Below are 13,763 nucleotides of genomic sequence, written 5' to 3'. Positions count from 1 at the left end.
GACGGCAGAGATCGGTGACGGTGCGTGCATACGTTGCTAGATGGAAGTTCGTTGAGCATATCCGGGTAACAACCTTGTTCTGGGCTAGTTGCCAAGGCCGGCGATGGAGGTGCTCTTCGGTGTCGCTTCCTTCTTGAAGGTATCACATTCTATCTGCTATCTCCGAGGGAGACCCTAGATCAGTCGATCGGATGACGGCAGTGTTCTTGTGTCATGGGCATCATTTTTGGAGGTGTGCATTGGCTCGAGGGACCAGTGGACGGCTTCTGCAGTTGAGCGGCGTTTTAGGTGACACATAAACGATGTGGAGTCTCGGCGGCATGGCTCAGGGTCTCAGCGACGGATGTGTGATGATGGACACACGCACGGAGGTGGTGTTGTGTGGCATCGTGGTGGCATCGGCGATAGGTGTGGCAAGGTGGATACATCAGTACCTGCTTTGAATATGGATTGGTGGAAGACGGCCGCGACGGCCTTGGTAGCGTGTGCACGAGGGGCAATGCTGTGAGTGCGCCGAACCGGTGTGTGACCCAGACCCGATAATTCGGCTTGGTTGGGGCCTCCGACTTTCGATGTTGGGCTTTGGTGCAAGATATGGATATTCCTTTCAGACAATCTTTGTGAATAATTAATAAATTGATTGTATGCACCACACAAATATAGCAGAGGCCCGGGTTTATCTCCCCTAAAATAATAAAGCGCGCAGCGCTTCTGCCGTACGTCGCGGTAATTTTGCAAAAACACCCCTCGCTTTTCTGATAATTAATCCACAGTACGTTTTTAAGTTAGAAAAAAAGCCTTTCGTTCAGTTCCCCGGCTTACCCATTGCGGTCTTCAGGAGTGGGCTTCTCGCCGGCGGCGGGCGAGGAGGCGATGGGCTCGGCCGTCTCGAAGAGGGTGTCGAAGCAGAGCATGGATGCGCCGTCGTCGGAGACGTGGCAGAGCTCGTCCATGGCGGCCAGCCGCTCCATGCTCGAGACCTCGCAGCACGCCGCCGGCCCCTCGCATGCATCTCGCCGGGGACCCACCATCCGCAGTCGAGCCACCCCGCGCCAGCCACCGGCCCGCAGCCGACTCCACTCGCCGGCCCAAAGCGCCGCCTGTACTGCACCGCCCTCTGCCTCGATCTCCGCCGCCGCAGCCCCGATCCGGCCCGATCCGGTCCGGGGGAGACCTGTTGGAATTATGCCCTAGAGGCAATAATACATATAGTTATTATTATAATTCCTGTATCAAGATAATCGTTTATTATCCATGCTATAATTGTATTGAATGAAGACTCATTTACTTGTGTGGATACATAGACAAAACACCGTCCCTAGCAAGCCTCTAGTTGGCTAGCCAGTTGATCAAAGATAGTCAGTGTCTTCTGATTATGAACAAAGTGTTGTTGCTTGATAACTGGATCACGTCATTAGGAGAATCACGTGATGGACTAGACCCAAACTAATAGACGTAGCATGTTGATCGTGTCATTTTGTTGCTACTGTTTTCTGCGTGTCAAGTATTTATTCCTATGACCATGAGATCATATAACTCACTGACACCGGAGGAATGCTTTGTGTGTATCAAACGTCGCAACGTAACTGGGTGACTATAAAGATGCTCTACAGGTATCTCCGAAGGTGTTAGTTGAGTTAGTATGGATCAAGACTGGGATTTGTCACTCCGTGTGACGGAGAGGTATCTCGGGGCCCACTCGGTAATGCAACATCACACACAAGCCTTGCAAGCAATGTAACTTAGTGTAAGTTGCGGGATCTTGTATTACGGAACGAGTAAAGAGACTTGCCGGTAAACGAGATTGAAATAGGTATACGGATACTGACGATCGAATCTCGGGCAAGTAACATATCGAAGGACAAAGGGAATGACATACGGGATTATATGAATCCTTGGCACTGAGGTTCAAACGATAAGATCTTCATAGAATATGTAGGATCCAATATGGGCATCCAGGACCCGCTATTGGATATTGACCGAGGAGTCTCTCGGGTCATGTCTACATAGTTCTCGAACCCGCAGGGTCTGCACACTTAAGGTTCGACGTTGTTTTATGCGTATTTGAGTTATATGGTTGGTTACCGAATGTTGTTCGGAGTCCCGGATGAGATCACGGACGTCAAGAGGGTTTCCGGAATGGTCCGGAAACGAAGATTGATATATAGGATGACCTCATTTTATTACCGCAAGGTTTTCGGAGTTACCGGGAATGTACCGGGAATGACGAATGGGTTCCGGGAGTTCACCGGGGGGGGGGGGGGGGAACCCACCCTGGGGAAGCCCATAGGCCTTGAGGGTGGCACACCAGCCCTTAGTGGGCTGGTGGGGCAGCCCAAAAGGGCCCTATGCGCCTAGGAAAGAAAATCAAAGAGAAAGGGCTTCCCCCTTGGACTCGGCCGACCACATTGGGGCTCCTTGAGCCCCAAGGCAAGGTCCCCTCCCTCCCACCTATATATACGGAGGTTTTAGGGCTGATTTACGACGACTTTTCCACGGCAGCCCGACCACATATCTCCACGGTTTTTCCTCTAGATCGCGTTTCTACGGAGCTCGGGCGGAGCCCTGCTGAGACAAGGTCATCACCAACCTCCCGAGCGCCGTCAGGCTGCCGGAGAACTCTTCTACCTCTCCGTCTCTCTTGCTGGATCAAGAAGGCCGAGATCATCGTCGAGCTGTACGTGTGCTGAACGCGGAGGTGCCGTCCGTTCGGTACTAGATCGTGGGACTGATCGCGGGATTGTTCGCGGGGCGGATCGAGGGACGTGAGGACGTTCCACTACATCAACCGCGTTCACTAACGCTTCTGCTGTACGGTCTACAAGGGTACGTAGATCACTCATCCCCTCTCGTAGATGGACATCACCATGATAGGTCTTCGTGCGCGTAGGAATTTTTTTGTTTCCCTTGCGACGTTCCCCAACAGCGGCATCATGAGCTAGGTTCATGCGTAGATGTCTTCTCGAGTAGAACACAAAAGTTTTTGTGGGCGGTGATGTGCGTTTTGCTGCCCTCCTTAGTCTTTTCTTGATTCCGCGGTATTGTTGGATTGAAGCGGCTTGGACCGACATTACTCGTACGCTTACGAGAGACTGGTTTCATCGCTAAGAGTAACCCCGTTGCTCAAAGATGACTGGCAAGTGTCGGTTTCTCCAACTTTAGTTGAATCGGATTTGATCGAGGAGGTCCTTGGATGAGGTTAAATAGCAACTCATATATCTCCGTTGTGGTGTTTGCGTAAGTAAGATGCAGATCCTACTAGATACCCATGGACACCACGTAAAACATGCAACAACAAAATTAGAGGACGTCTAACTTGTTTTTGCAGGGTATGCTTGTGATGTGATATGGCCAACGATGTGATGTGATATATTGGATGTATGAGATGATCATGTTGTAATAGAAAATATCGACTTGCACGTCGATGGTACGGCAACCGGCAGGAGCCATAGGGTTGTCTTTATACTAACGTTTGTGCTTGCAGATGCGTTTACTATTTTGCTAGGATGTAGCTTTAGTAGTAATAGCATGAGTAGCACGACAACCCCGATGGCAACACGTTGATGGAGATCATGGTGTGGCGCCGGTGACAAGAAGATCGTGCCGGTGCTTTGGTGATGGAGATCAAGAAGCATGTGATGATGGCCATATCATGTCACTTATGAATTGCATGTGATGTTAATCCTTTTATGCACCTTATTTTGCTTAGAACGACGGTAGCATTATGAGGTGATCTCTCACTAAAATTTCAAGACGAAATTGTGTTCTCCCCGACTGTGCACCGTTGCTACAGTTCGTCGTTTCGAGACACCACGTGATGATCGGGTGTGATGGACTCAACGTTCACATACAACGGGTGCAAAACAGTTGCGCACGCGGAACACTCGGGTTAAGCTTGATGAGCCTAGCATGTGCGGACATGGCCTCGGAACACATGAGATCGAAAGGTCGATCATGAATCATATAGATGATATGATTAGCATAGGGATGCTTACCACTGAAACTATACTCAACTCACGTGATGATCGGACTTGAGCTAGTGTAAGTGGATCATGAACCACTCAAATGACTAGAGAGATGTACTTTTTGAGTGGGAGTTTAGCGAATAATTTGATTAAGTTAAACTCTAATTATCTTGATCATAGTCTAAGTCCACTTTGAATATATTTGTGTTGTAGATCATGGCTCACGCTACAGTCATCCTGAATTTTAATACGTTCCTAGAGAAAGCTAAGTTGAAAGATGATGGAAGCAACTTTGTAGACTGGGCTCGTAATCTTAAGCTAATCTTACAAGCTAGGAAGAAGGATTATGTCCTTAATGCTGCGCTAGGAGATGAACCACCCGCTACGGCTGATCAGGATGTTAAGAACGCTTGGTTAGCACGTAAGGAGGACTACTCAATAGTTCAATGTGCAGTCTTGTATGGCTTAGAACCGGGACTTCAACGTCGCTTTGAGCGTCATGGAGCATTTGAGATGTTCCAGGAGTTGAAGTTTATCTTTCAGAAGAACGCCCGGATCGAGAGGTATGAGACCTTCGATAAATTCTATGCTTGCAAGATGGAGGAGAACTCGTCTGTCAGTGAACATGTGCTCAAAATGTCTGGGTACTCAAACCGTCTAGCTGAGCTGGGTATTGAACTCCCGCAAGAGGCTATCACTGACAGAATCCTTCAATCACTGCCGCCAAGCTACAAAGGCTTTGTGTTGAACTACAACATGCAAGGGATGAACAAGTCACCCGGCGAGTTGTTTGCGATGCTGAAAGTCGCAGAGTCTGAACTCCGCAAAGAACATCAAGTGTTGATGGTGAATAAGCCCACTAGTTTCAAGAGAAACGGAAAAGGAAAGAAGGGTAATTCGAAGAAGAGCGACAAGCCTGTTGCCAATCCGACGAAGAAACCCAAAGCTGGACCTAAGCCTGAAACGGAGTGTTACTATTGCAAGGGTATGGGTCACTGGAAGCGCAATTGCCCCAAGTATCTGGCAGATAAGAAGGCGGCCAAAGAAAAATCAGGTATATTTGATATACATGTTATTGATGTGTACTTAACCGGCTCTCGTAGTAGTGCCTGGGTATTCGATACCGGTTCTGTTGCTCATATTTGCAACTCGAAACAGGAACTGCGGAATAGACGAAGGCTGGCGAAAGATGAAGTGACGATGCGCGTAGGAAATGGTTCCAAGGTTGATGCAATCGCCGTCGGCACAGTTTCACTTCAATTACCATCAGGATTAGTGATGAACTTAAATCATTGTTATTTAGTGCCTGCGTTGAGCATGAACATTATATCTGGATCTTGTTTATTGCGAGACGGTTACTCTTTTAAGTCAGAGAATAATGGTTGTTCTATTTCTATGAGTAACATCTTTTATGGTCATGCACCTAATGTGAGAGGATTGTTCATATTGAATCTTGATTGCGATACGCATATACATAACATTGAGACCAAAAGAGTTAGAGTTAACAATGATAGCGCCATATTTCTGCGGCACTGCCGATTAGGTCATATTGGTGTAAAGCGCATGAAGAAACTCCATGCTGATGGACTTTTGGAGTCACTTGACTTTGATTCACTTGACACGTGTGAACCATGCCTCATGGGCAAGATGACTAAGACTCCGTTCTCTGGAACTATGGAGCGTGCAAGTGACTTGTTGGAAATCATACATACCGATGTGTGTGGTCCGATGAGCGTAGAGGCGCGCGGCGGATATCGTTATTTTCTCACCTTCACTGACGATTTGAGTAGATATGGTTATGTCTACTTGATGAAGCACAAGTCTGAAACATTTGAAAAGTTCAAGCAATTTCAGAGTGAAGTGGAAAATCATCGTAACAAGAAGATCAAGTTCCTACGGTCTGATCGTGGGGGTAAATATCCGAGTTTCGAGTTTGGTGCTCACTTAAGACAATGTGGAATTGTTTCACAGTTAACACCGCCTGGAACACCACAGCGTAATGGTGTGTCCGAACGTCGTAATCGTACTTTATTGGAGATGGTGCGATCTATGATGTCTCTTACCGATTTGCCGTTATCGTTTTGGGGTTATGCATTAGAAACAGCTGCATTCACTTTAAATAGGGTACCATCAAAATCCGTTGAGACGACACCATACGAACTGTGGTATGGCAAAAGGCCAAAGTTGTCGTTTCTTAAAGTTTGGGGATGTGATGCTTATGTCAAAAAGCTTCAGCCTGAAAAGCTGGAACCCAAAGCGGAAAAGTGCGTCTTCATAGGTTACCCAAAAGAGACAGTTGGGTACACCTTCTATCTCAAATCCGAGGGCAAAGTGTTTGTTGCTAAAAACGGAGCTTTTCTCGAGAAGGAGTTTCTCTCGAGAGAATTGAGTGGGAGGAAGATAGAACTTGACGAGGTTGTCGAACCTCTCATCCCTCTGGATGGTGGCGCAAGGCAAGGGGAAACCTCTGTCGTTGCGACGCCGGTTGAGGAGGAAGTTAGTGATGATGATCATGAAACTCCGGTTCAAGTTCCTGTCGAACCACGCAGGTCGACGAGACCACGTGCTGCTCCAGAGTGGTACGGTAATCCCGTCTTATCAATCATGTTGTTAGACTACAATGAACCTACAAACTATGAAGAAGCAATGGTGGGCCCAGATTCCAACAAATGGCTAGAAGCCATGAAGTCCGAGATAGGATGCATGTATGAGAACAAAGTGTGGACTTTGGAGGTACTACCTGAGGGCCGCAAGGCTATTCAGAACAAATGGATATTTAAGAGGAAGACGGACGCTGACGGCAATGTGACCGTTTATAAAGCTCGACTTGTGGCAAAGGGTTTTTCACAAGTTCAAGGAGTTGACTACGATGAGACATTCTCACCCGTAGCGATGCTTAAGTCCGTTAGAATCATGTTAGCAATAGCTGCATTTTTCGATTATGAAATCTGGCAGATGGATGTCAAAACGGCGTTCCTTAACGGTTTCCTTAAGGAAGAGTTATATATGATACAACCCGAAGGTTTTGTCGATCCTAAGAATGCTAACAAGGTGTGCAAGCTCCAGCGATCCATTTATGGATTGGTGCAAGCATCTCGGAGTTGGAACAAACGCTTTGATGAGGTGATCAAAGCATTTGGGTTTATACAAGTGGTTGTAGAATCTTGTATTTACAAGAAAGTGAGTGGGAGCTCTGTGGCGTTTCTAATATTATATGTGGATGACATATTGCTGATTGGAACAACGTGGAGTTTTTGGAGAGCATAAAGGATTACTTGAATAAAAGTTTCTCTATGAAGGACCTAGGAGAAGCTGCTTACATTCTAGGCATTAAGATCTATAGGGATAGATCAAAACGCCTGATAGGACTTTCACAAAGCACATACCTTGATAAAGTTTTGAAGAGGTTCAAAATGGAACAGTCCAAGAAAGGGTTCTTGCCAGTTTTACAAGGTACGAAATTGAGTAAGACTCAGTGCCCAGCAACTGATGAAGATAGAGAGCATATGCGCTCCGTCCCCTATGCTTCAGCCATAGGTTCTATCATGTATGCAATGCTGTGCACTAGACCGGATGTTAGCCTGGCCATAAGTATGGCGGGTAGGTTCCAGAGTAATCCAGGAGTGGGTCACTGGACAGCGGTCAAGAATATCCTGAAGTACCTGAAAAGGACTAAGGAGATGTTTCTCGTGTATGGAGGTGACGAAGAGCTCGCCGTAAAAGGTTACGTCGATGCAAGCTTTGACACAGATCCGGATGACTCTAAGTCGCAAACCGGATACGTAATTATTCTTAATGGGGGTGCGGTAAGCTGGTGCAGTTCCAAGCAAAGCGTCGTAGCAGATTCTACATGTGAAGCGGAATACATGGCTGCCTCGGAGGCGGCTAAGGAGGGTGTCTGGATGAAGCAGTTCATGACGGATCTTGCAGTGGTGCCAAGCGCACTGAATCCAATAACCTTGTTCTGTGACAACACGGGTGCCATTGCCTTAGCAAAGGAACCACGTTTTCACAAGAAGACCAGACACATCAAACGACGCTTCAACCTCATCCGCGACTACGTCGAGGGAGAGGACGTAAATATATGCAAAGTGCACACGGATCTGAATGTAGCAGACCCGCTGACTAAACCTCTTACACGGCCAAAGCATGATCAACACCAGAACTGTATGGGTGTTAGATTTATTACAATGTAATTCGCATGATGATGTGAGGGCTAGATTATTGACTCTAGTGCAAGTGGGAGACTGTTGGAATTATGCCCTAGAGGCAATAATACATATAGTTATTATTATAATTCCTGTATCAAGATAATCGTTTATTATCCATGCTATAATTGTATTGAATGAAGACTCATTTACTTGTGTGGATACATAGACAAAACACCGTCCCTAGCAAGCCTCTAGTTGGCTAGCCAGTTGATCAAAGATAGTCAGTGTCTTCTGATTATGAACAAAGTGTTGTTGCTTGATAACTGGATCACGTCATTAGGAGAATCACGTGATGGACTAGACCCAAACTAATAGACGTAGCATGTTGATCGTGTCATTTTGTTGCTACTGTTTTCTGCGTGTCAAGTATTTATTCCTATGACCATGAGATCATATAACTCACTGACACCGAAGGAATGCTTTATGTGTATCAAACGTCGCAACGTAACTGGGTGACTATAAAGATGCTCTACAGGTATCTCCGAAGGTGTTAGTTGAGTTAGTATGGATCAAGACTGGGATTTGTCACTCCGTGTGACGGAGAGGTATCTCGGGGCCCACTCGGTAATGCAACATCACACACAAGCCTTGCAAGCAATGTAACTTAGTGTAAGTTGCGGGATCTTGTATTACGGAACGAGTAAAGAGACTTGCCGGTAAACGAGATTGAAATAGGTATACGGATACTGACGATCGAATCTCGGGCAAGTAACATACCGAAGGACAAAGGGAATGACATACGGGATTATATGAATCCTTGGCACTGAGGTTCAAACGATAAGATCTGTGTAGAATATGTAGGATCTAATATGGGCATCCAGGTCCCGCTATTGGATATTGACCGAGGAGTCTCTCGGGTCATGTCTACATAGTTCTCGAACCCGCAGGGTCTGCACACTTAAGGTTCGACGTTGTTTTATGCGTATTTGAGTTATATGGTTGGTTACCGAATGTTGTTCGGAGTCCCGGATAAGATCACAGACGTCACGAGGGTTTCCGGAATGGTCCGTAAAGGAAGATTCATATATAGGATGACCTCATTTGATTACCGGAAGGTTTTCGGAGTTACCGGGAATGTACCGGGAATGACGAATGGGTTCCGGGAGTTCACCGGGGGGGGGGGGGGGGGCAACCCACCCTGGGGAAGCCCATAGGCCTTGAGGGTGGCACACCAGCCCTTAGTGGGCTGGTGGGGCAGCCCAAAAGGGCCCTATGCGCCTAGGAAAGAAAATCAAAGAGAAAAAAAAGAGGAGGTGGGAAGGGAAGGAAGGACTCCCACCCACCAAACCAAGTCCAACTCGGTTTGGGGGGGGGCCTTCCCCCTTGGACTCGGCCGACCCCCTTGGGGCTCCTTGAGCCCCAAGGCAAGGTCCTCTCCCTCCCACCTATATATACGAAGGTTTTAGGGCTGATTTACGACGACTTTTCCACGGCATCCCGACCACATACCTCCACGGTTTTTCCTCTAGATCGCGTTTCTGCGGAGCTCGGGCGGAGCCCTGCTGAGACAAGGTCATCACCAACCTCCGGAGCGCCGTCACGCTGCCGGAGAACTCTTCTACCTCTCCGTCTCTCTTGCTGGATCAAGAAGGCCGAGATCATCGTCGAGCTGTACGTGTGCTGAACGCGGAGGTGCCGTCCGTTCGGTACTAGATCGTGGGACTGATCGCGGGATTGTTCGCGGGGAGGATCGAGGGACGTGAGGACGTTCCACTACATCAACCGCGTTCACTAACGCTTCTGCTGTACGGTCTACAAGGGTACGTAGATCACTCATCCCCTCTCATAGATGGACATCACCATGATAGGTCTTCGTGCGCGTAGGAAATATTTTGTTTCCCTTGCGACGTTCCCCAACAAGACCATCTACGCCGCCAACCTGCCACCGGAGCCTCGCTGCCCTCGCCCCTTGCGCCGGTGGAGGCAGCCGCCGGCCCTGCTACGCTCGGGCTCGAGCAGCGGGAGGGGCGCGGACGGCAGTTCAGAAAATGAATCCCTCCCAGCTCAGACTTTTGTAGATCTACCTGATCTTGTAAGAGTTGTATCGATTGGCCGCAAAGTGGAAGATCTGCTTGCAAACCCTGAAAGCAAAGAATGGTTATCCATATCAACTGAGCTGTGTGGAGATATATTTGCTACTCCGTTCTATGTAATTGTACATTTGTGTGTTCATGTCATCTAAAGTTTGTGCATGTCAGGTACACACATTTCAAACACTAGGGATGCTGCAGCATTTGCTCTCTTATCCGAAGAGGGTATCACAAAAGGTGTTCGGAGGATAACGGCTGTTACTGCTGAGTGTGCCTCACAGGCTATGAAGTTGGCATCATCTATCGATAGTGATATCAACGAAGCATCTAAACTGGACGGGGCGACATTGGAAAAGGTACTTCGCTTTTCCCTTTTGTGCTTGTGTCTCTTAGTTTGAGCTATATGGTTTTGATACTCTAATAAATTGGATATTATTAAAAGTTATTGTCATTTTTGCTTGTTTTCTTAGAAAAAAATACTATTTCCGTAACCTTTATGTAAATAGATGGCATCAATTGTACTTTGTAGCCATTTCCTCTTGATCTGCTTTGTAGTATTAGATTGTATCTAAGAATGATGTTCCTTCATCAGAAAACTGGGTCCACCAAGAATACACCGGATGCAGCTGCTATCCCAGCTGCACGAAAAGCTGATGTAAAAGGCAATGTCTCAAAGCTGGAAGTCTGTAAACGCTTCAGTTCATTTGTCATATCTTGTCAATAGTTAAAATGAAAGCTGACTATGGCTGTTGCATATATCAGGAGCAACTTAGGGAGGCGAAGAAGATAATGGGCAAAGGAAATATCCAAAAGGCTGTCAAGACTGCCATAGATGCCGCAGAAGCTGCTGTTTCTAAAGGAAAACCCTTCTGTGTTACTCATGCCGACGTGGGTCTTGATACCACTGCTATCCGCGAAGCAGTTGTCAAAGCCATGGATCGGTTCAAGGTCGGTACTCCAATCCCAATTCTCTGTCGGCGCGCTTTCCATTTTTATAAAAATTCTGAAGCTATGGCGCCAGGTGCTCTGTTTTGCAGACTCGAGTATGTGAATCAGAATTCAGACAGGGATTGCCTTGCTTGGCTCCATTTGAATAACCACGGTACATGTGCATCAATATCCATTCCTTCTGTCCGAACATAAGAGCGTTTTCGAATTTTATGGAAAAAAGTAAAATAATGGCCATTGGAATTGCTATATCTCTTACAAAAATCAGATTTCAAGTTTGTGCCGAGCAGTTTTTGCCTTTATTTACAACTTAACTTTCAATTGCTACTGAACAGATGCAAGTAGCTATTCTTCGGAGCTGCTGGGCAGCCATTCATATGGAGGAAATTGTTTCTATTAGTACCTTTTATTTTCTTCTGCTTGGAGAGTTCGTATAGGTATTATTCGCTACTATATATAATGATTTGTCGTATGTTTACGTACCTACTTGCATTTCAAAGACGGTGCGGAGTTCAAGTAGATGTTGACGAAGAACATGATGGAAGGGGGGTCAAATACGAAATACACGATCAGAAAATCGACAATCTAACCCGGTGCAACGCACGGACACTTTTACTAGGATCACAAATTGACGGTGACAGTATCGAAAACCTACGTACAATTGATTTACTTCAAATTGATACCAGCAATATATAAGCTTCACTTTCTAGCATTGAGAGCTTAATTATCCCCAGTGCAACCAGTCCATCTGAGCATGAATGGTATCATGCGTGTGCCTAGAATTAGTGCTTTATTTTGTTAGAATCTGTGTTCATACATCAGACAGTTGTATTGTAATTTAGAAAGATCTGAACTAGGCCATTAATTTTCCTTAGTTATTTCCACACTAACATAGTTTAGAACTTATTGATGTTTCCATGGTTTTGTTGATCCGGAGTTGACTTGAGATATACATATTGAAGAACAATAGAGATTTTAAGCCATTAGGCCAGGTTCTGAATTGCCATGGCATCGTCAGCACATGCCAGTGTGTCGACGACGTTGATAGTCAGGATTTGGAGGTAACTCTGCTCGGTACCATCTGAAATCCTAATAACAGTGAGAATTAATTACTCTCATTATCCCTTGTCCCCTTCATGAAAAATGCACGAGGAGAACACCAATGTGCGGGGTAACCATGTTTGTTTCAAGACCAATAAGACCTGATCTTTTGAGCTGCCGGATGTCATGTGGTTGAGTTCAGGTATTATTACTTCCTGAATTTAGAGTGTAATTGATGTGTTTATGTTGGATACTGATATGGTTCTCTTTCTGGATTTCGGATCAATTCAGGAGTCGTTTTGTACAGCAGAAACTTGAAACATCTTCTACTAAAGAGAAGAACATGATTACTTTCAAAAATACTTCCTCAAGCATGAAGAAGAGTCCGTCTCAGATTTATTTTGGCTCGGTTGGGTTGTTCAGGCTGAGGCGACACCAGCTATGGACATTATGTATGAAACAAATAGCTCTTTCACTGGCTATGTTAGGATGGACTATGGGCTGGAAGGAAGCCGCAGAGTCCAGTCGAGTCGGAAGTCTGAACGACTTGTCCAGTAATGTGTAAGTGATAGCAATATGAATTTAAAATTGAGAAAATGATGTGTTATTAGTAAAATCATTACAGCTAACATGGATTCAAACCAATAACCGTGCTTACTTACTTCTATGTTGCAAAGTCACAGTGCTGCACCTCAGCGAATAAAGTAGGAATAATTCACTCCCCACCTATTTGTTTATTATTGATCATTGCTGCTTCATATGTTTATTCTCATCCAACTAATATATTTACAAACTTTTTAAATGTTGGACTATTTCTTCTTTATCTTTCGGGGCTTTCCTGTGAAAGCAAGATGAATTTCGAAGAGTTCAATTTAATGTTAGTGCAGTTTCTTCTCTGGAAGAAAAAAGAGAGAATTGGTGCAGTGTCTCATGCCTATTGACTCAGTCTATTGCGCTCACTAAATATATTCATGTATGCTGCAGACACATGATCATATTTTTTACCCGGTGCAACTCACAGGCATTTGTACTAGTATATCTTAAAAATAAATAGTACACGTACCAATATCATTTCAGCAAGGTAACAAGTTTCGCTCCTATCTGTTCTTGGGCGATATCAAGGCGAAGATTTTTGTTTTTACGTCGTGCAGCCACTGACTACCCTTGCGCCGCTCGTCGCTTCGGCCGCGACGACTGGGCGGGGTAGCCCCGGTTCTTTGTCTCCAGCGTCTAGGTATAGGATTTGTGTGTGAGGTGACTGTGCTTGGTCGGTGCCGGCGTCGTCACCTCGAATAATATTTTTTGGGCCACCGCATCGAAGGTGTTTCTATGACGACATTGAGGAGATCAGATTTGTGTCCAGGCCTAGCCTTCAAGAGGAAGAGGGCGATGGATGTCTTGCCAGGGGTCCCGTTTCTTCAGCCCTGTCCACCTCGCGTCGGCAGTTCCTCCCGTGCCATCACAGAGTCGGAAGTGTTTGTATTGGAGCTGACTCGGGCTGCCACTCCGGTGTCACCCAAGAGATGGTGCACCAAGTGTTTCTTCGGCGACAGAAGATGGTTAACGGT

The 13,763-nt window shown here is 46.1% G+C and overlaps 1 protein-coding gene across 1 annotated transcript; it reads left to right on the top strand.

Annotated features, from left to right (window-relative positions):
• The first annotated feature begins 951 nt into the window (after positions 1-951).
• LOC123450571 (alanine--tRNA ligase-like) lies at positions 952-12,011 on the top strand. Its single transcript, XM_045127746.1, has 6 exons — positions 952-1,161; positions 10,038-10,302; positions 10,375-10,562; positions 10,799-10,888; positions 10,969-11,154; positions 11,997-12,011. The coding sequence occupies exons 1-6, from the start codon at positions 952-954 to the stop codon at positions 12,009-12,011; spliced, it is 954 nt and encodes a 317-aa protein (XP_044983681.1).
• The last annotated feature ends 1,752 nt before the right edge of the window (positions 12,012-13,763 follow it).

Source organism: Hordeum vulgare, chromosome 4H (assembly GCF_904849725.1).
Source record: "Hordeum vulgare subsp. vulgare chromosome 4H, MorexV3_pseudomolecules_assembly, whole genome shotgun sequence".
Lineage (NCBI taxonomy): Eukaryota > Viridiplantae > Streptophyta > Magnoliopsida > Poales > Poaceae > Hordeum > Hordeum vulgare.
This window is presented reverse-complemented; position numbering and strand designations above follow the sequence as displayed.

Coding starts and splice junctions, on each gene's coding strand:
- LOC123450571 (XM_045127746.1), top strand. CDS start 952: ATGGCGGCCAGCCGCTCCATGCTCGAGACCTCGCAGCACGCCGCCGGC. Junction 10,303..10,374: donor ATCAACTGAGCTGTGTGGAG/ATATATTTGCTA, acceptor TGTGCATGTCAG/GTACACACATTTCAAACACT. Junction 10,563..10,798: donor ACGGGGCGACATTGGAAAAG/GTACTTCGCTTT, acceptor TTCCTTCATCAG/AAAACTGGGTCCACCAAGAA.